The following is a 21,927-nucleotide window of genomic DNA, read 5'->3' as shown; positions in this document are numbered from 1 at the left end:
TGCAGTGATAGCAAACAGCCCCTTGTGAGTTCAGGTGCATTGCTTGTTTTTGCTATTGCCGTATCATTGCTGAATTGCAGCAGTGCAGTGGCAAACTAAGCAGTGAGACCACAAAAATGGGAGAGGCTATATGCAAACTGCATGGTGTGTCCCCCTTGATTCACTTGATAAGTCTGAAAATAATCTGTATAAAATGATGTCTGATTATGTAGTTCATTTGTAACTAGGATATTAAGACTGTTTGTGGTGGCTATTTTATTTTCTTTCCAGATCACATGGATTACTATCTGTTTTAGGATATTGAGCTAAATCCAGTTATAGTCTTATCAAGAGCACGCCCATTGAAATGAGTCAGACTTGTTAATCAGTACTATTTTAAGTCCCACTGATTTTAATGATTCACCTGAAATAGGTATAAAATTGCATTTAGCCAATTGTTCAATGAGTGTTGTTACTTAATGCTGATGTAATGTACAACATGCTTTGTCAATAGATATTGATGCTTTAGTTGGAGGAGAAGTTGGAGGCCTTGAATTTGGAAAGTTGCCATTTGGCGCTTGTGAGGATCCTATCAGGTAAGATCTAATATGGTAAATAATGCAGGCCAGTTGAATGAAGTTGTCTTTGTTGGTTTGAGAAGTCCACACGTGAAGTCACTTTGCCACACAACAGCACTTTTTAATACTGATTTTGTTCTTGTAATTTTCTGTGACTTAACATATAGCAGATGAATAAGGCTTTGCAAATGTACTTGTTACCCAAAAGTAGTGGTTTTGTGGCACTGCACATAAACATTTGTATTTTCCTAGAAATGTAATACTTCTATCCAGCTGCTCCAATAGAAAACTCAGAAACATCTACTGTGGATGGAACATTAGGGCACATTGCTGTCTCAATTCAGTTATACACTATGCAGCCAGGAAGTGATTTAAGTTTTTAACTTCCATATATTTAAAGGATAAAAGTAAATATATGTGCTGTTGGTTAACTGCAAACACAAAATGTACTGGATTGTAAAGCTATAGGCGTAAATCTTGAATTTCAGTTTGGGTATGGGTGGAACTTGGCTTGGGGTGTCCCCAGTGTTGGAAGGTGTGTAGTGGGGAGATTCCCTCTTCTCTCTGCAGTCCCTTGTGCCCTCTGTAAAACTGTTCTGGAGGATAAGTGAACCCTTTAGAGTAGTATTCAAGGATAGCCATGTTGACCATACCTCATAATCCAAAAAGAGTGATCACTTTATTGGCCAGCCACAAAAGGTATCATGCAAACCTTCAAAGCTTCACTGTTGTTTTTTTCCATCAACCAAAATGTAAACATCATACAGGAGAAGAAAAATGATAATGGTAAATTCACAGTGCAGGTAGAGTTGAGGCATGTGTGTGCGTCTGTTAGTGCCCTTGAGGAGATAGAGAGAAAATTGGCAAGTCTTCTTTCTCTCCACTTCTGCTAATAGGATCCCTGACTAGAGCAAAAGCTTTCTGTGGATGGAAGGAGCCCTACTTTTCACACAAGACTAGGTTTGGATCAGAACAATTGCCAGTGTTAGTGTGTTGATTTTTGGACTCTGTTTACAATTGTACTTCCTTCTGTTTTTAGTGAACTCCATTTAGCAACTACATGGCCTCATCTAACAGAGGGCATAATTGTAGATAATGATGTTTATTCGTAAGTATATTGTTTATGTTTTTCTAATCCAGTGCTTCTCAATTATTTTCTGTCATGACCCCCCTAGGAAGAAAAAAACATTTCGCGCCCCCGCGCGACTGTAAATAGTATCATTTGTCTATAAAATTGTTATAAGTACACCTCTGCATAACACATTTCGCGCCCCCCTTTATGGAGCCTCACGCCCCCCCTGGGGGGCCCGCCCCACTATTTGAGAAGTACTGTTCTAATCCAAATATCTGAGGAGCTTGTTTCAAGATCCTACCTTGTCTAAGAATCCCAGCTAACTTAGGCGCGTTACAGACCACCTGAAAGCGGCAGTCTGCCAGTGCTGCCGGTTGCTTCGCGAGGGAGCCGCAGCGGCCAAACCGTGCGGCTCCCTCGCAGAGCAAAAAGAAGCCACAAAATGGCGCTTCTTTTTGTGCCCCGGATGTGACGCCGTGAGGTGCTAGTCGTGCACTCGCGCACAGAACGTGTGGACGCTATGCGTCCGCAACATCAAAATGGTGGTGCCCGTGTGGAATGGACGCCACCATTTTGTACATACCCAGTACGTACTAGGGTTAGGGGCATCAGGAAGTGACGCCCCTTCCTAACCCTAGTACGTCCTGGGGATGTACTATACGCCCGTCCGGAACAGGCCTTTGTTGGCAAGTCTTTATTACTTATGAATAGTCATAAATACTGTAGCATTCATGCTGACCTTCCTTTCTGGGCATAACTTTGTACAGAAATTCTTGGCTAAATGAAGCTATGCACCTATAAACTATAGTATATTTTTCATACATGAGCAGTGCTTTTGTTTGTCAAGTAGCGTTTTGGATTCAGAACATTAGAATGGCCTCAAGCATAATTTAAGACAGCCTACCATGCATATCCTTGAGCAGTGGGTATTCGGGCTTTTCTTAAAAATGTCTCATACCCTCAGGAACCTCTTAGTAATGTTTAGACAAAATCCTAACTCCAAGAGTTACAGAAAACAAATTTGGTCTGTGGTATATGTGACAACTTTTCAAGTCTTAGAAGATGGCTTTTATATTGCTTCTCAATGCTCTCTTCTCTAAGCAATGCTTTTTCTAGCAAAATCCACTGTATTGGTTTTCATAATCTTGAAGATCTAAAGTTTTTTTTTTTAAAAAAAATCCTTCCCCATCCCTTTTTGGAAGATATATTATTGAAATGGTCATGGGCCAAACCAACAAACTCCCATTTTTGTAGATATCAAACACACCATCTTTCTTTTCAGTTGTGGTATCTTAGCTTGCAAGTTTCCATGAGATTCATGATCTTGCATAATCTCATATGCTGCTGCTGATGATGCTGCTGCTGCTGATGATGATGAGAAAAGTAATTAGAAAAACACCAAAGGCCTTTGATAGTTCAAATGTAATAAGCTACTAATGCCATATATAAGAGGAAGAGGTACTGTGCCTTTCTGGGAACCTAGCCCTATGCATGATAGTCTTGAATTGACAGAGATGATAATAACAGGATTAGACAAAGTAAGAAAGAATAACTAAATAAGTAAAAAATGGAAAGTGGGATTAAATGTATTCTGTTATTAGTATGTGGAGGATTAATATGGAAGTCCTTGAGGTTGCTGTCTTCAATATGCATAATTAATGCAGTGGGTAACTTTTTTTTTTCTTTTTTAGAGACTTGGATCCTCTTCAGGCACCTCAGTGGTCTGTAAGAGTTAGAAAAGCTGATAATCCACAATGCTTATTGAGTAAGCAACCCAGAATGTATATCTTTTTTTCAGGTTTCTTCATAATATTTGAAGTATTTTGGTTAAGAATCCATGGTGTATAAAAACATCCATTAGAGCTATGTCTTATCTCCAAATGCCTTAGAGTGGTGTAAAATGAAATTAGTTACAATAATTTAAAATTTATAACAGTAAAAAAATGTCAAAATATGTAACAGGTAAAAGCGAATTAAAACCATATACAAATTGGATAAAAGCATTAGATAGCTTGGCACTGAAATGAAGCCATCATTGGTGGCAGTTGGGCCCCTAAGCGGAGGACATTCCATAAACAGATCACCAAAGAGGAGAGGGCCCTCTCTCATATACTCACATGATGTATTGTTCCTACTGGTGCAAAACAGAGGAGATCCCCTCCACAAACTTAGGAAGGTGTAGTCTTTGCAGAATAACACAAATATAGCTCTTATTCATATACACTCATCCCTCCACATTCATTGGGGTTAGGGTCATAGGACCCTCGTGAATGCGGAAAAATCGCTAATAACAAAAACACTATGTTTTTATTCAAGAGACCACTTCTCTAGGAATCTCTAGGTTCTTCAGTGCGACTTTTGGTTAAAGGTGAATATTGTTTACCAAACTGCAGCTTGCAGTGTTTAAGGAATATTAGTGATGTTGCTTTTTGAAAAATGTATAATTTTTGTAAAATCTGTAACACACCTATGGATGATGTTAAGTACAATAAATGCATGTCATTATGGCAGCCCTTGGATGTTAGAGCAAACCTTAATTTAGCATAACAAGATTTGGAACTGTACTTATCATTAATGTTGGTGTTGGTTTAAACAGGCCAAGTTTCAGCAACTTTGCTTTAAAGTTTGTTTGTTTGTTTGAAATTAACCATAATTAATGCTGACTGTAGATTATTGTTCCAGACAATATGACAAATCATTGCTAAGCAAAAGTAGAACTACTCATCCTGGCTGCATGGAGAGTGAGACAAAGCACATTTATCCAAGGTTCAAGAAGATGCATTATGACTTGCTTGTAATATACTAAATTATAGTTTAACATGACATCTGGAAACCTCTTAATTTGATTTGGCTTGCTATAAGAATACAGGCATACCTCAGTTAACAAGCTTCTGACAAAGAAGCTCCTTTTTACAAAGTCTGTTAATGCTCACCAAGTCCCCACTTTTCTGGCTGGTTGGAAATATTTTAGAAGCATCAACAATAGGGGGATGGTGAAGGAGGCCCAGAGAAACATAGACTTTAGTGTTGGGTTGCTGCATGTGTCTTCAATAAGCAGTGCAATAAAACTGATTCTAAGAAAGAGTTCAGGATTCTGCCCTAGCTGATCATTTTGTAGCCATGCATGTCTATCTAAACCCGACAAGTTACGCAGCAGTTGCCTTCAAAATCCCTTACTGAACATTGTCAACAGCAAAACAGAAAATGAGAAAGCCGTTAGGTCTGCCTCACAATGGATCCCCAGCATATTAAAGAAGCATGCATCTATTTGGCCACTAAAATAGATATCATAGGAAAAGTGGAGGCTAATGAAAGAAAGTAATGCCTGGATGGATTTTGGAAGCTTTCAGGTGGTTTCTAGAATCTTCAGAATATTTCTATTTACTCATGCAAGGCTTACCTGATCTGGTTGTTTTTTGTCTCATGTGCATATTGTTTGTTTGGGGTAAAAAGTTCATTAAATATGTTGAAGAGCTCTTCTTTTTGGTAGTGTTGGAACCTATCCCTATTCTTTCCATGTTATTTCTGCCTCTGTTTTCAAATTTTATGTTAAAGTCAAGGTTACTACAGAAGAAATTCGGGGTTCAAATGTAATTCATACATTCATTAACCTACAGGTATATCACAGTTAACCAAACATATGTGTCCCAGGGCATTACTTCTTTAACATAATGCAATGCATATGTTTACCTCACAAGATAAGTGCTTATATGCACTGATATTACTATAGAAAGTTTGATATTCTTCTCACATTTTATTTATTATCCGGCCATGCTGGGCATGTCAATTAAACCAAAGTGAAAAACTGCACCTCAGTAGAATCATAGAGTTGGAAGAAACCTCAAGGGCCATCCAGTCCAAACCCCTGCCTTGCAGGAACTCACAATAAAAGCACCCCAGTCATCCAGCTTCTGTTTAAAAACCTCCAAAGAAGGAGGCTTTATCACACTCCAAGGAAGGGTTTCACTGTCGAATAGATCAAAAACTAACACTAGAAAAACTAATCACAAAGAATTCCATTGTATATTTAAATTATATCTTCTCTTCCCCTTTTTTAGGTGATTTTGTTACTGAATTTTTCAAACTCTGTCGTCGAAAAGAATCAACAGATGAGATTCTAGGAAGATCAGCATTTGAAGAAGAGGGCAAAGGTAGAAGTTAATATGATTTTCTTTTAGAAAGTTCTTTTTCTTGGTCATTGTACTTGTGAAAGTAGTAAAGTATTCACCACTGTGGAAGTAAGATCCATTTGAGAAAACTAATAGTGGTACCTGAGTTACAGGATTAAGGCATGTTAGTGTAAAACAATTTCCACTTCCTCAGAGCAGTATTATTTTTATTTCTCCTCCTGTTTAGTCTGTTTTTACCTATTTTCAAGCCAAAAAAAATAATTGATTGGCACATTGAGTACTTATTATTCTTGTGTGTGGTAAAGGGAGACATCCCCAGCTGGGTTATTTCCTGTTGCTGCCCTAACTAGGCAAGGAATGCCAGAACAATAAGTCCGTGCCCCACCCCTGATCCATCCTCAGTTCTGGCCACAGAGTAGGATAGAGAGAGCTAGAAATTAACTACAAGAGGAGGAAGAAATTTATTAAGAAACAGGAAAACACTGCCCAGGATGGGCATGGATGTCTCCTTTTTTCTGCATACAAGAATGAACTATCATGATAGTACCTAATGTACCATTCTCTGTATGCAGCAAAGTATACATTCTCAAGTGGGGATACACCCAAGCTGGAAAGGGGGGAAAGGGGATGTGGCTAATTAGGAAGAACCTGCTGCAGCATCGTGCTTCCAGATGCAGCCTTGGTTGAGGCAAAACTGTCCAGTTTATAGTGCCCAGCAAAGGTCAAAGGTTTGGATCATGCTGCTTCTCTACAGATTTGTCCAAGGGGAGCAGGGAAAAGTCTGCGGTGTGGCCACCAATTTAGTAGATTGGGTGCTGATCTGCAATGGTTTAGGGAACATTAGTGCCTCAGGCTGTGAAAATGCATGCTTTGAGCCAGTGGGCCAGAGTGAACAGTTTCCTCTTTCCCCCAGGGAGGTGAGGAAGAATGAGACAAAGTGTGTTTCAGATCATCTCGAGCAGGCCTGTACAACATATGGCAAGGAGGCCACATGCAGCCTGTCAAAGGGTTTTGAACGGCCCATGATGATGTGAAATGACTTCAAGGCTCCTACACTGGTCAGCCTTCTCCTCAGGTGAGGGCCATGTATGGGAGGAGGAGGAGGGGCGAATGCTTGCCCTGCTAGGCTCCTCTACTGCTCAGCTTTCTCTTGGCTCCTCCACTGCCTGTCTTTCTCCTGGGAGAAAGGCAGGTGGTGGTGGAGGAGGAGGAGGATAGGCAAACCTTTGATCCTCAAGGCTCCTCCACTGTCTGGCTTTCTGAGAAGGCCAGGCAGTGTACAAGAAACAGAGGCAAATACTCGCCTCCCAACGCTCCACTGTCACTTGGCCTCCTCCCAAGGAGAAATCTGGGAGGCAGAGGAGGAGAAGCAAGGCTCTTCTGCCACTTGGCTTTCTCCTGAGGAGAGGGCCAGTAAGAGGAAGAGGAGAATGGAATTAATTCTAATTAATATGATTGATTGATTGATTGATTGATTGATTGATTGATATTTAATTAAAACCTATCTGTGGCCTGAAGAAGTTAGTCTATGTAATTTTGGCCCTTAGTTACTGGCAAGTTGTGCAGGTCTGATCTAGAGGAATGGGTCCACCAAATGTATATTTTTTGAGATTTCCATATGTCTGATTGGTGCATAGTCTCTGTAGACACATCAGAAGGATGGAGGCAAAAGGAGAAGAGAGAGTTGGACTGGGACCTGTGAAAAATTGATTTGATTTCCCTCCACTCCCCACTCGGGTACCAGGAAAAATAACTAGACCGCTCCGAATCACTCACTTGAGGGCACTGGTTCTATTGTCTTGATGTGGTGGAAGAGGTATTCAGTCACCTCTGTGACAGCCTTTTTTAAAGAGATTTGGATACTGGTAACGGAAGGAACCTGGGATGGGAATGATGGGCGAACTCTAGTGAATAACAGTGAACAATGGTGTCTAGAATCCAGGGATCCATAGTGGATTTCTGCTAGGTCGGGAGGAAGAGGATTAATCTGCCCAGTACTGCCCAATTATGGTGGTCAGAAGTATGGCCTTCTGGGCTTTGGAGGAGATCCCTGTGACCTATACTGAAAACGTGATCTGGACCAAGTAGGCTTGAAATTATGGAAAGCCCTGGGCCTGGAGAAAGAGCAAAAGGGCCAAATGTAAGGAAAGGGATTTCTAGTCTGGCATCTTTCCCTTTTCCACAGTACAGAGGACATGGCCTTGTTGTTTCTGCAAGAATGTCTTTCAGTGCCTCTTCACCAGAGAGGAGGACCCCAACAAAGGAAACAGTGGCCATGTTCTGTCTAGAACAGTTGTTCCCAAACTCAGGTCCTCCAAGTGATTTGGACTTCAGTTCCAATAATCCTGACCGTTGGCCAAGTTGGCTGGGACTTCTGGAAGTTGAAGTCCAAAACAAATGGAGGACCAAAGGTTTTGAACCAGTGTTCTTTTCTTTGCTACCTACAGAGAAAGTTATAATTTTATTATCTAGTTTTGATTAGCTTTTGCAGGATATCCACAGTTACATTGTAATGCATTCTGAGACTTATTCTGGACCAGGCAGCAGATGGCACAATCAGATTTAGCAAAACCGCCTTGGAGTTGTATTTTTTCTTAAGAAATCAAATTAAGAGTAGAAAATGAGGACATAAATGTGGATTCCAAATAAATTCTGAGCTTATTTTGAAACATCCTGATATTTATAGATGCTGATATAAGCCATGCTTTGTCAAAGCTCACGGAGCCAGCACCAGTCCCAATCCATAAACTGTCAGTGACAAATATGGTTCATACTGCAAAGAAAAAGATTCGTAAACACAGAGGCATAGATGAGTCACCATTAAATAATGAAGTCCTCAATACTATCCTATTGGTAAGTTACTAATGTTAAATTTAATGGTGCAGCTCTGTGTTTGAATTTGCATTCTCTTCAAACTAAGAGTGACTTTGTCCAGCTTTGAGTGGCTTGTCAGCTATAATCTCTTCTAATAAGGTGTTCTTGAAATAGTTACATATTTCTTTGTCACATGGAGGTTAGCCAGCTGCAGTGTGCTCTCTTTGTGGCTATTCTTAAAGTATATACAAGCTTCAGCCTGAAAATGCTAACAGTAACACAGGTCTTTGATATGTTTATATTCTAGCAACTTGCACTGATTTCTTACTTTGAACCTACATTAGAGTGTCAATCATATTTTTGAATAGGTAAATTACATGATACTTTAGTAACTGAAGCACTATGCCCTCCTGTTAGGAACTGAGAACATCTTTTTCCATCTCAGTATCTGGACTTTGGAACTTGTTCAGTTTTCTCCTTTTTGCTTCTTTAAAAGGAGAATGAAAGCAGTGTTTTTTGAGCTTGCCTTTTATATACGTGTTCATTGGCTGTTTTATTTTTGCTGCTATTATATTGCCATTGTTTTGATTATTTTGTTATGCCTGATACAGTGTGAACAGCTTGAGTACTTTATTTTGGGAAGAACAAATATAAATGATTTTATAAAATACTTGGTTTCTTACAAAACAAAAAACATCTAAGCATTTTTAACAGTCCTTCTTTGACAGAATTTTGATGTAGCATCTAATGCCTGTGAAAAAGTGTCAGGATAGCAAATCTGTATGAAAGCTGACACTGTGAACTTTCCCCTTAAGTGCTTATTCCCTGATGCTGCTGACAAATTGACAGATGGATCTGAAGCACGAACTAGTACATCAGCAGGAAGCCTTCCTCCCCCAGATAATGAAGACTATGTAAGTTCAGGCTACATTTGTAAGAAATATGTACTACATTTTAATGGCTTAATAAAAGGAAAAAAATGTAAAAAAGTTTTTCGTGGTTTTTTTGGGCTATGTGGCCATGTTCTGGAAGAGTTTGTTCCTGATGTTTCACCAGCATCTGTGGCTGGCATCTTCAGAGAAATGTAAAGATATTTTTGTGAGCTTTGATTATGAAATTGTTTTCATTGCCATTCTTTAAAAACAAAAACATAGTTTTTCATATATTAGCCCCTTGCCTTTTAAGGTAACCCCAGTATTCTGTAAATTAAATACATTTGTGTATGTTTACTAGTTTTTAATGTTTGCTTCACTGTCTTATTTCATGCATTTTTGTTTGGCTTAACTTCCCTCTCCTTTGCTTGCTCCTTGTGTTTAGAATCTCTACATCCAGTTCAAATCTGCTCCTTCAGATAGTCTGACTTACAAATTGGCCCTCTGTCTTTGTATGATCAACTTTTACCATGGTGGGGTCAAAGGAGTTGCACATCTCTGGCAGGAATTTGTCTTGGAAATGCGTTTCAGGTGGGAGAACAACATCTTTATTCCAGGGTGAGTTCTCTTCATGTCATTTAGTTATGAGTAATAGTGTACAGTAGGGGAATGCAAAAGCCATAGCTTGTGATATGGTTCCTGATTTGGTGCTTTAGAAAGAGCATTATTTTGTTGCTTCCACAAAAGCCTTCCTGTGTTCAGCACATTTAACTGCCTCCATATAAGACAGTATGAACTATGTGTGTGTTTGGTGCACCTCCTTTAAAATGGCATTTTAGATTACAAATAACCCTGCATAGGAGGTTGGACTGATAATTATGACTGTGCCCAAGTGGGCTTAATCTATAACTGAGCATAAGAGGCAGGTGTTTGGTAAAAGTATTTACAGCAACATCTTAAATGGATTTCTGGATTGCAGTCCAAGACTTGAAAGTTTGTACTCCACATTTACCTATATACTGCTCCTTCTGAAAACCATATGGTGACTGTATCTTGCAGACGTTTCTTCTATAACAGTGCTAGTAACATAAATGTATCTTTTTGTTAGGTTAGCCAGTGGTGCTCCAGATCTGAGATGTTGTTTACTTCATCAGAAACTCCAGGTAACTATCAAAGAAAAAACAATATAACATTTTCAAAATTTTATGGTAGCAATAGCAACAGCAAGTACATTTCTATACTGCTTATCAGTGCACTTAAGCACTCCATAAACAGCTTACAAAATGTAAGCTAATTGCCCCCAACAATCTGAGTACTGATTTTAGCAACCTCGGAAGGCTGCAAGCCTGAGTTGAGCATGAGCCCTTTAGCTGGTATTGATTATTATGGTTTGTGAGTGAGTTTCTGCAGTACAGGCATTTAACCACTGCACCACCAGGGCTCCTGGTAAGATCCTTTTACTTTTTCTGTCACTATCTTGCAGTTACTGTATGTGTTGGATAACATCTCAACTTGTTAGAGCCTGTGTCTTTTAAAAATAGCAGTTAACACAAAAACAGTTCCTGTCTTTTAAAACATCAACAGTGGTGCTAGCTGGCTTAAGTGTTAAGGGCATTTTTTTAAACATTTTTGAACCAGAGGCTTGGGTCCAAAGAAATGTGAATACAGCTCTGTTGCATAATTATGGTTTCTGGCTCCCTTCCAGTTTCTTCAGTCCCCAGCATCCAACCATCTGAAACAGAGGGATCCTGAGACACTGGAATGAGTTGGAGGGGCAGGAATTGCTGCTTATTGGTGATAGGGACTTGTGTGAGTGAAGTGTCCTTATGCAAGAGCATATAGCTTGAATTCAAGCTATAACTGTCTGGTTACCGATCTCAGCTATATTGTGCTGCGCAGCTTAAACAACAAGCTATTGTGGATGAATGTAAAATAAGAATAAACATTTTTCAATGTGTATTTATTTCCAGATGTTAAATTGTTGCATAGAAAGAAAGAAGGCAAGAGATGAAGGGAAAAAAGTAAATTCTGATTGCTCTTCTGGTGACACTGGAAAACCTGACAGTTCAAAAGAGAGTGATAAGGAAAAAGGAGAAGTAGGAAAATCTTGGGAATCCTGGAGTGACAGTGAAGAAGAATTTTTTGAATGCCTGAGTGACACAGAGGACCTTAAAGCAAATGGACAAGAAGGTGGGAAGAAAGGGATTGCAAAAGATGGCAGCAAAGAGACTCTAGCATTAAAGCCAGAAGGTCGACTACATCAACATGGCAACTTGACTTTGCTTCATCCTGGAGACCCTCTCTATGTTCCAATAACACAGGTTAGAGAGAAAGATTTAGAAGTATTCTGCTTCTGATTTCTGAACTTGTAGTGCTACGATACGGCAGAAAGAAAGTGCTCCAAGAGCTGGCATCACATGAAAAAAGTAATTTGATTAACAGTTTGGTTTTCCCACAAACATAGATCTGTCTTTGTACATGTGTTCAGGTTCCACAAGTGAAATATAAATACATATGAAGATGGTGAAGTCACAGTGTGAGTTGAATTGGACTCTTGTACATTAAGGGATCTAGACATCTCTGAATTACTCTTTCACATTTCCATAATTTAGAGAGTCACCCCTAAACTTGCATAAGCGTCACATGCAATGCAGCTTATTTATTGAATTTATATCCTGCCTTTCTCCCAAAATGGGATTCAAGGGACCTTTCCCCTATAATCAAATTAACTCTTTCGAAGTGCTGAAGAGGTTCATTTTTCTAGAACAACAATAAGCTGTCATTTTCTACCCTTGGTGCAGTATGTCCTGTTCTCTACAGTTTTATATTTGTAACATCCAAACGGAGAAAATGTGGATTTTTTTTTTAGTACAAGCAAGCATGTCAGACCATGGTTTATATCCTTGGTTGTAGTTGTAAGTAAAGGTCCGAATCCAGTTGTTAGTCCTAATTAGAGTAGATTCATTTAACTGAGACTTATGAAAATTTTGTTAATTCAACGGATGCACTGTAGTTGAGATTAATAATTTCATTTAGGCCAAAATATCTCCTCAAAACTGGCTTGTAAGAAATAGCTTCTAGGACAGATTGAACCAAAAGGGTATTTTTTTCCTCTGGCTGCCCATTGTTGTTGTTGTTTGTGTGCCTCCAAGTCATTTTTGACTTATGGTGACCCTAAGACAAACCCTCTCATAAGGTTTTCTTGGCAAGTTTCTTCAGAGTGGGCTTGCCGTTGACATCCTCTGTGGCTGAGAGCATGTGACTTGCCAGTGGTCAACCAGTGCATTTTTATGCTCAAGCAGGTAAATGAACTCTGGTTTCCAGGGCTGTAGTCTAACGCTGAAACCACTACACTATGCTGTTCTTTAGTTTTTTATTTATCCCTATGAGAGCTACCAAGCCTGAAGGACATTCTGCAGGTTATCATCTAGCACTTCATGTCTCTGTACTTTGCAGGAACCAGCTCCTATGACTGAGGATCTGTTAGAAGAACAGTCTGAAGTTCTGGCTAAACTGGGAACATCAGCAGAAGGAGCCCATCTTCGAGCTCGTATGCAGAGTGCCTGTTTACTCTCTGATATGGAATCTTTCAAGGTAGGTGCAGGTTTCAAATTGCAAGGGGTTGTCATTCTGACAATAATATACTCCGAATGGCTCATTAAGCAGACTTTTTCAAGAATAACATTCAGTCCTTGCTTTCGTTATGTTCTCTTTATAACAATACTGGTTGATCATCACTTATCTGAAATGCTTGCAGCTGTGAGTGTTCTGTATTTCTGAATCCGATTTTTATTTTCTTTTTAGATTTTGAAATACTTCATGTGAAGAAAAAGGCAAATTTAAGCATGCAGGTTGAGCCTTGGCAACATCCAGTTGGGATGAGCCTAGCATCAGCCAATGAAAGTGTAGTCAGGAGGGATATAAGGAGGGAGAGAGAAAGAGCTGAGGTTAGATAGGGATTAGGTAGGAACCAGATAGGGAATAGGTTAGGGTCAAGATAGGAATTACCTTGAGGCAATGAAGAGCCTTTGAGGATGGAATAGGCTGCAGAGAAAGGCAGTTTTAAAAAGCTTAAAGTACCCAAGAGAGGACAAGGAGTGTCCTGGGTGAACTGAAGTGTTGTACTAGGAGAGACATAGTGTGTAGTAATAAGTAAGGTATAAATAATTAGAAGAGGTGTAGGAAATAAAAATGTAATAAAGATTCTGAGTGTTTTGGTTTGTATACGGAAACATTATAAAAACAAGAAGCAACAAAAGTCAAACAGTGTAACAAATAAAGTATTCCAGTAATGTATCAAATATGAACAACATCCAACACAAGAGCTACTGTATTTGACTTAACTTGCAAATAAACTTATAACTTTGTTTCAGCAAGTAACTATCTGGAGTGATTTCAGAAATGCAGTTTGGACGCTACCAATATTAAGGAAAACCTTTTAGTGTTAAAAATCCCTTGAGTGGTTTGGGAAAGTAAGTCGCCTTCCCAAATTGGTGGCAGTGGTGGCACAAAGAGAAAGAGTAAAAGGTCCATAAAGAGATTTTGGCAGTGCCACGTTGTCACCATCACACTTGTATTTGCATATATATAATGAGAGTGCAGAGAGATGAGCATCTGCGAATTGGTAGGAATCCAAGCATAGTGCTTGGCATGAATCCACGCCTCTCGCCATTTCACAGATTCTCATGTCTCTCTCAAGCTGCATCTCTCTCCAGCCTTGCAAGTACAAGTTTTGGATTTTGGAGTATTTCAGAATTTGGAATTCCGGATAAGGGATACTCAACCTATATAGAGTTCTGCCTAGGCTTGCTTTTCTTAGCCATTGTTGTTGTTTGTCTGCAAATTATTTCCAACTTTAAGGTGAACCTATCACAGAGTTTTCTCAGCAAGATTTATTCAGAATAGGTTTTGCCTTCTGAGTTCTAAGGAGAGTGTGACTTGCTCAAGGTCATTCAGTTTAGGATTTCCCTGGCCAAGTGGGAATTTGAACTCTGGTCTTCAGAGTTGTAGTCCAATGTTCAAACTACTACACTATGCTGGCTCCACTTTTAGCCATGGGCATAGAGAATTCAGTCATCTGTGCCATCAGAGGATAGTTATTATCTTGTCCCTTGTGGGTTTTCGCAATGTTTCTATTTTATTTAGTTATTCCAAGGATTTGTCACTTGTTTATCACTATCACTTGTCCTACTAAATCATTAAGAGTAGTTAACTTGATTTACTGGTACTTAAGAGAAAGAATGAGAGAACAAGAAGCAAATAGACTGAATCTTACAAGATGCCATATGCTTGTGCTTGTAATGCTAAACCTCATTTACAAAACAACTGAGATATCTTGGCTAATTAAAACACTTGTATAGTGTGAAATCAGATTTTAAAATATATACTATGGTAGCTAATAAATCCATTCATCTATACAGGCTATTTTTACTCTAGGTATTTCGATCTTCCTTTGTTCCTGTTTCTGTTAGAGAAGAAAGTTATGATGAACACATGTCTAGCTGATACCTACACCTGATGATCATGTATATATATGACAGACAGATAATTGAGCTAAACAATATAGTAATGTAGTGTGAGAAACAATTCTGGTTTATGTATTTTGTGGAGCTGCTTTGAGATTTTGTACAAATGAAAACTCATGTTTGACTTTTCTGCTGAGTTAGTGGCTGTTATTTCAGGAGTTTTGTACCTGCTTCTGTGTATGTACCTTTCTAAAGAGGCAGATATCAAAATTCTGTGCCATCTTGCTAAGCAGATTTTGTTTCGGGAAAAAATCAGAAATAAGCATGTTCTGCTTCTGTATTCCTCCCTGCCCCCATTCCATCCTAGGCAGCCAACCCTGGTTGTTGTCTGGAGGATTTTGTGAGATGGTATTCACCTCGGGATTACATTGAGGAAGAAACTGTGGATGAAAAAGGAGACATAGTAATTAAGGGCGAGCTGAGTGCCCGAATGAAGATCCCAAGCAATATGTGGGTTGAAGCATGGGAAACAGCAAAGCCAATACCCGCAAGGAGGCAACGGCGACTTTTTGATGACACTCGTGAGGCAGAGAAGGTAAAAAGACTCCCAAGAAGCTGTTAAGAAGGTCTGAACATTGCAGTTTCCAATTGGTATTGAATTAATTATGACACAACCCACTTCTGACGGTAGTTGTATGTTCTGTACTGTATCCTACTCATAGTATTAACACACTGTGCAGATTGCTTTTAAGATTGGATTAAAAATGAATTTCCTTCTGCAAACAGATTTCTTTGGATTAGAAGTCATTTTATTAGTTGAAACATGTAAACAAAGTCATCAAAGGCACTTTGAAGTAATTGTAAAGATCGACAGTTGGGAGTTTAATATACTTTGGAAATGAGGACTTTCATGATTTTATTTGGCAGTAATTATGAGAGTTTTTTCTCTCAGCCTTCTGCTTCCTGCCCTTCATCAGTTCCAAACAGATTCCCTTCCTTTTGGAGGCGATGTTGCTTCATTCCTAAGCAACCTCCCCATCCAAAAATTTATGCTGGTTAATTGAAAGTCTGCTCTGCATTGTTTCACTTGTTTGATGCTTTTCTTGAAGTTATTGACAGATTAAAAACTATTGTGGTCTGATTATTCATTATTATTTTTTTGCTAGAGTTCAGTTTCTTTCAGATAATTTGACTTTTCTAATGCTGGATATGGAGCCTAAACTTTCCCAAAAGTGTAAGAGTTTCTATAATTGCAGTAGAAATTCCACCAACCCCCCTGGAATTAAGGATAGTTCTTACAAAATTTTTAAACTATAAATATAGAAGACTTGTTATTCGGCTTCATTCTGGCAGCCTTAGTTCCCATAAAGCTAGTAGAGAAAGATTATGTCAGTTGAGCAGAAGCAAGGTGCTCAGGCATTAGTGATAGAAGTGTTATGGTGATGTTGTCTTTTTACCATATCTTCAGGTGCTACATTATTTAGCAGTTCAGAAACCTGCAGATCTTGCAAGGCATCTTCTGCCTTGTGTCATCCATGCAGCTGTACTCAAGGTAAAGGAAGAAGGTAAATAACACTTGGTGAGCAATGCCACATGCTTGGAATAAAGGTAAACTGTTGCTACAATATCTTTCATTCATGTTTTTCTGAACAGAATCAATAGAAGACATTTCTTCAGTAAAGAAGATAATTAAGCAGATAATCACCCATTCTAGTAAAGTACTCCGGTTTCCAAATCCAGAGGACAAAAAACTTGAAGTAAGATTTTTTTAAAATAAAAGTTTGATATGTGCAGAAAGGAAACTCTAAAGTTTGACATGTGGAAGCATGAAACTATTTTCTCTTCTTGTATAGGAAATCATTGGTCAGATTATGAGTGTGGAAGCCACTATTGCCCGTGCAAGGTCACTGAAAGCAAAATTTGGCATAGAGAAGTGTGATCAAGAAGAGGAACGCAAAGATCTAGAAAGGTGAATGATCTCAGATTCCTTGTATTTCACAGGGCTTTACAGATGAAATTCCTTCATGCCCTCTTTTCTTGCTTCAGTTAGTCACCATGAGTGCAAGACTGTTTCAGGTGTATAAGTTGTAATTTACTTATTTGAGTATTTGATTAACAGTCAACATGTATTACCATGTCTTGTTTCATACATTTACATATACTTCAGTATCCCTGGCTATAGAGAAACATGCCACAAGGCCTTTACTATAAACATAGGTCTTTATGCATTTAAATTGGTTTTGAATTGGCTCACAGAAACCAAGATTAATGCTTGTGTTCACATAAATGTTGGTCATCAGGGAAGGCAGACAGGGTGGATTTGTATATGAGAGAGCAAGGATGATTGGAATCCCATGACAAATCCACTGTCACAGGTGGCCATAGCCTTGTATGAGACAGCAGCTACAAATGCATTTATTCAGTGGTTTTTAAAACTAACTGTTATACATCACAACTCTTCTGGATGAGAGAACTAAGAAATTAAGTCTGATGGCAAAATATTGACTGGTTCAGTAAGCGTTCCAAGGGTAGTTGATTCACAAGATACATGTTGAACCCTTCATGACTGAATTGCCACATCCTTTCAGCGGAATTCATCTGGGTGACTTAATCATTTTTGCAGTTGAGCAATCAAGAGATGACATGACAAGTGATATTATACATCAGTTATCTGTTGAGTACATTCAGTGTTGGCACTTGCATTGAGAGGTTTTGAAGAAGCAAGTCTTTTTAAAAACAAAAACAAAAAAGCCTCTTTTTCTGAATTGTTACTTTCTTACTTTCACTCTATCTTGTCAGATTTGTGAATTCTTTTCTGGAACAGCCAGAAGTCACAGTCATCGGTGCTGGAAGAGGTCCTGCTGGTATTATAATTCACAAGCTTTTTGTGAATGCTCAGAGGGTAAGCCAAACATTTTAGACCACACAGACCATGTAAAATTATTATTCGTTCTTAAAGATGACAGCTTGTGGACAGCTTGTTAAGATGGCAATCTTCAGGCCTTTATTCAGATATTATTATTACTTTTTTTTTTTACTCTGCTTATGTTTCCAGAAGGGCCAACTGTCCCTGAAGTATTATGAGATGCATGAAGTATAATGCTAATAATACTGGTTCATTTTATGAACAAAAAAAATATTTCAGTTTACAAGATGTGTTAAGAGCATTCTGTGTTCTCTCAAGCCCCCAAATGCTAGCAAATGGCAGTTCATAAAAGATGCACCATATTCATATTAGTTAAGATTTAGAGGTCTCAGCTTCATCATTTCCTTGCAGTTGGATAGCTGGAAGTGGCAGAATGGTGGGCTCATGGCCAGATTTGTTTGCTCACTGGGTGTTTATTTCACATTGATTTTCTTTTGGTTCATGAATTTTGATTTAATTTTGAATAGGTTACAGAGGCCTTATCAGACTTGAAATTGAAAACAAAATGTTCTACCAAACTGGAAACTTTGAACATCTCAGCTGAAAAAGAGAAATAGATAGTATATATTTTTTAAAAATTGTATAATGCTTAGAATGGTAACATAAGGAAAGTCCTTGAACCATCAACCTCTGCTGAAAGGAGGGTGCCACCACCTGGCAAGCACCTCCCTAGAGGCTGCCTCTTTTGTCTCCCTGTTTCCTCTGTATCTGTTTCTTCAGTGGCCTCTCAAAGAGATATAGTGATCTCCCAAGTCACCCTTCCTCTAGTGCCATGGCTTTGAGGAACCTTCAGAGCCAGGCAACAAAGGAACATGCAGCTGCAAAAAGAGTAGGTCTGTGTTTATGCTTGGCCTTCTTGTGTAACACTGGTGTCAACTACATCAGAACTGAGTAAGACTTCAGACTAAGAATTCACATAGAGTTTGTCATATGTCTATTTAATATGGATAGTGGATAGGAAGTCAAGAAGTTCCTCCTGAGATTTGGGTAGTCCAGAAAAGATGACTGGGAGCAGTGGATTCAAACTACAGGAAAAGAGATCACACCTAAATCTCAGGAGGAACTGCCTGATGGTCCAAGCTGTTTGACAGTAAAATATGCTGCCTTGAAGTGTGGTGGAGTCTCCTTCTTTGGAGGTTTTTAAACAGAGGCTGGATAGCCATCCGTTGGGAGTGTTTTGTGTATTCTTGAATAGCAGGGGGTTGAACTCAGTGCCCCCTGTGGTCTCTTCCAACTCTATGATTCTATGTGGAAAGTAATGCATTTATAAATCTAATGAAAATATGGAGTTCATAATGTCTCTGAAAATGTTCCAGATCCTCTTTTGCTATTTTTTGAACTCTTCTGTTGAATGTCTCTTATAGGAAGGTGCTGACAGGACAGAGCTGGTGGGGGGAAATGGCAAGAAACTTAGAGAGGGTTCAGTAGTAATGGATATACACTCTTCACATGCCCTCATTAATTCTACTCTTAATTTCCTACTTATTTGACTGTTTTCTGTCCCTCTGTATTTTAAAATTATTTTAATACAGAAACATGTTGAGTAGGGGAAAACACTGGTATAAAGAGCTCTTAAGCTATATGAAAACCAAAATTCAAGATTTTTGTGTTAATAGCACCTCACTTGTAGGCACTTAGCTGTTGAACAAGGCATGTCATGTTCCCTGGGGCTGTCATTCCATCACTCTAAACTGGAATAGCCTTAAATAATAATAATAATAATAATAATAATAATAATAATAATAATAAATAATTTTATTTGTATACCGCTTTTCCATAGATCAAAGCGGTTTAGTTAGAAATAATTAGAAGTGCCTTTTAATCGAAACTGCAAACATATTATACCACCACTCCAGCAAATAATTTTGTAGCTGTTCCCCTTGACATAATGACAGTTTCCCCCAAAAATCTGTAAAATGGAGAAACTGGCTGCCAAAATGTACAAGCAACATGCCACCTACCTTCAGTCACTCATCCAACTTGAAAATGAACAGTTTCTACCTCAAAACTGGTATGGCTTGACCTTAAACCTGTATACATGGCTTGGTTTCAAAACAGCCCATCAGATCATTTGCCAAGTATAAGTCACAGAATCTGCTACCACTTCCTCTCAAATGTCTGGCCATAATGGCAAAATGTGAGTCATCTGTCTTGCTCTTCACATAAAGCTGCAATTGCAGTCCTGCAATTCAGTGAAATGGGAAAATAACAGTATTTCTCAAAGAATAGATTACAGATCTGTGTGTTCCTTTCAGGGCACTAGTTGTATGAAATGACTAGACATTTAAGGACATTGCTGCATATTATATATGTACAGTCTATTTTGTACTAAAACAATTAAAGCAAAGGAGTCATTTCCTAGCTTGCCAGGGAAAAAAAGAATAAATTTTGTAGCAGAGAATGAGCTTATATTTTTCTCCCCATGATATATCAGATTCTGGAATGCTGTAATATATCTAAGAATAAGACTCCTTTACTATTGCAGCTCATGGTATTGATTCAGCTGTTTGGGGCTCAAGGAAGAGTCTGGGCAGATAGAAGACCTTAGGGAGTGTCTGAAGGTTATAATAACAGACAAGCCTTCTTAGAAGGTATCAGAGTGGACCAGGCTGGAAAAGAAGTGAGGGCAGGTGAAGGCCTAAAATTAATGATTACATGTATGCTGATATTCACAAACAGCCTGATGTGAGATGTGTAATTGCAGATGACTCAAGTAGTTTATGGTGCAGCTTAAATCTAAAGTACTCCTTAAATGAGCAGAAGGACTCTGTGTCTCCATAGAGGCAGAGTTGCCAGGTCTCCGAATGGGTTGTAGCCTTCTGTTTTGCGCTGTTCTGGAGGTTTTTATGAGCTCATAGTACCTTCTTTTCAAGTGTGCAAGTACTTGTAGTAGGAAAGCCTTGTTCTTCTACACACAAACATTTGAATATAAAGTCTCCTGTTTTATCTAATGGGAATAATCTGAGGGAACAATGCCATATGGAAATTAGCTTTCCATGGATGTGAAAAAAAAATCAGATAGTAGAAAAATCTGTTTAGAATTTTGTTAGAAAGCTTGCCTTTGATATTGGTAAAATATGTAACTGTGTTTCTAATGAGATGTTGTGATAATATAGCAGGTTATTGTTATTAAATTGCATTGAGTTGTGTGCCATTCCGCACAAGTGGAAGTCTAAAGCAGAGAGCTGAAGTAAGGAAGAGGTGGCAAGAAAAACCTAGTACAGGCAGTCTTCTGCACTACATTAAATGCCTCCCACCATGGCTGACACTTTAAAATGTGTTTGGAATAATATTTTTCTGCGGTGTAGTGGTTTGGGTTTTGGACTATGACTCTGGAGACCAGAGTTTGATTCCCAGCTCAGCCATGAAACCCACTTGGTGACATCGGCAAGTTATACTCTCTCAGCCTCAGGGGAAGGCAATGGCAAACCTCCTCTGAACAAATCTTGCCATGAAAACCCCATGATAGGTTTGCCCTGGGTCATCGTAAGAAATGACTTGAAGGCACACAACACACTCAACCTTTCTTGTGATTGGAAGGGGAACAGCTTATATGCACCCCCACCCCCAATTTATTCTCCCACAGATGAGAGTGTGTGACTCGTCACAAATCAAACTTCAGGAATGTTAAGGCTTTGTTTGTTTTTTGTTTTTTTATTTATATACCGCTATTCCAAAGATCATAGCGGTGAACAGCAAGTAAGCTAATTTGCCCCCAGCAGTCTGGGTACTCATTTTAGTGACCTCGGAAGGATGCTAGCCTGAGTCAAGCTTGGGCCTTTTGCTGGTCTTGAACTCGCAACCTTGTGGTTTTGAGTGAATGGCTGCAGTACAGGCATTTAACCACTGCGCCACCAGGGCTTTGAACTTGGTTCTCCTCAGTTCTAGTCTGAAACTTAACTACTGCCACTGACTTGCTGAGTTTACAGAGGTGCATGCTGAACCAGGAAAGTGCAGCTGTTTCCTTTCAGCTAGTTGACCTTTATTGTCTCCAGAAGTATTCTGTAGTTTCTTTCACTGCAAGTGTCCCCCTTGTGTTGTCATTATCGAACTAGTACCCCTTGTGTAAATTCCTTCAGCTAAAATGTAAT

At 39.0% G+C, this 21,927-nt stretch overlaps 1 protein-coding gene across 2 annotated transcripts in view; it reads left to right on the top strand.

Annotated features, from left to right (window-relative positions):
- RAB3GAP1 (RAB3 GTPase activating protein catalytic subunit 1) overlaps positions 1 to 21,927 on the top strand; it is a 41,808-nt gene that overhangs the window by 16,194 nt on the left and 3,687 nt on the right. Inside the window, exons 9-23 of one of the 2 annotated variants that reach the window (XM_089520130.1) lie at positions 494 to 575; positions 1,597 to 1,665; positions 3,321 to 3,394; positions 5,688 to 5,780; positions 8,446 to 8,612; positions 9,389 to 9,487; positions 9,891 to 10,063; positions 10,554 to 10,608; positions 11,416 to 11,766; positions 12,902 to 13,039; positions 15,278 to 15,505; positions 16,379 to 16,475; positions 16,564 to 16,667; positions 16,764 to 16,879; positions 17,710 to 17,812. In XM_089520130.1, the coding sequence (XP_089376256.1) occupies positions 494 to 575; positions 1,597 to 1,665; positions 3,321 to 3,394; positions 5,688 to 5,780; positions 8,446 to 8,612; positions 9,389 to 9,487; positions 9,891 to 10,063; positions 10,554 to 10,608; positions 11,416 to 11,766; positions 12,902 to 13,039; positions 15,278 to 15,505; positions 16,379 to 16,475; positions 16,564 to 16,667; positions 16,764 to 16,879; positions 17,710 to 17,812 (1,949 nt within the window). Of the gene's footprint in view, positions 1 to 493; positions 576 to 1,596; positions 1,666 to 3,320; positions 3,395 to 5,687; positions 5,781 to 8,445; positions 8,613 to 9,388; positions 9,488 to 9,890; positions 10,064 to 10,553; positions 10,609 to 11,415; positions 11,767 to 12,901; positions 13,040 to 15,277; positions 15,506 to 16,378; positions 16,476 to 16,563; positions 16,668 to 16,763; positions 16,880 to 17,709; positions 17,813 to 21,927 lie in introns of those variants that run through there. The other variant, XM_089520132.1, reaches the window with a different exon arrangement.

This window comes from Sceloporus occidentalis, unplaced genomic scaffold, assembly GCF_023333645.1.
Source record: "Sceloporus occidentalis isolate IW3139 unplaced genomic scaffold, rSceOcc1.0.p SCAF_4, whole genome shotgun sequence".
In the NCBI taxonomy this organism is placed as follows: Eukaryota; Metazoa; Chordata; class Lepidosauria; order Squamata; family Phrynosomatidae; genus Sceloporus; species Sceloporus occidentalis.
This window is presented reverse-complemented; position numbering and strand designations above follow the sequence as displayed.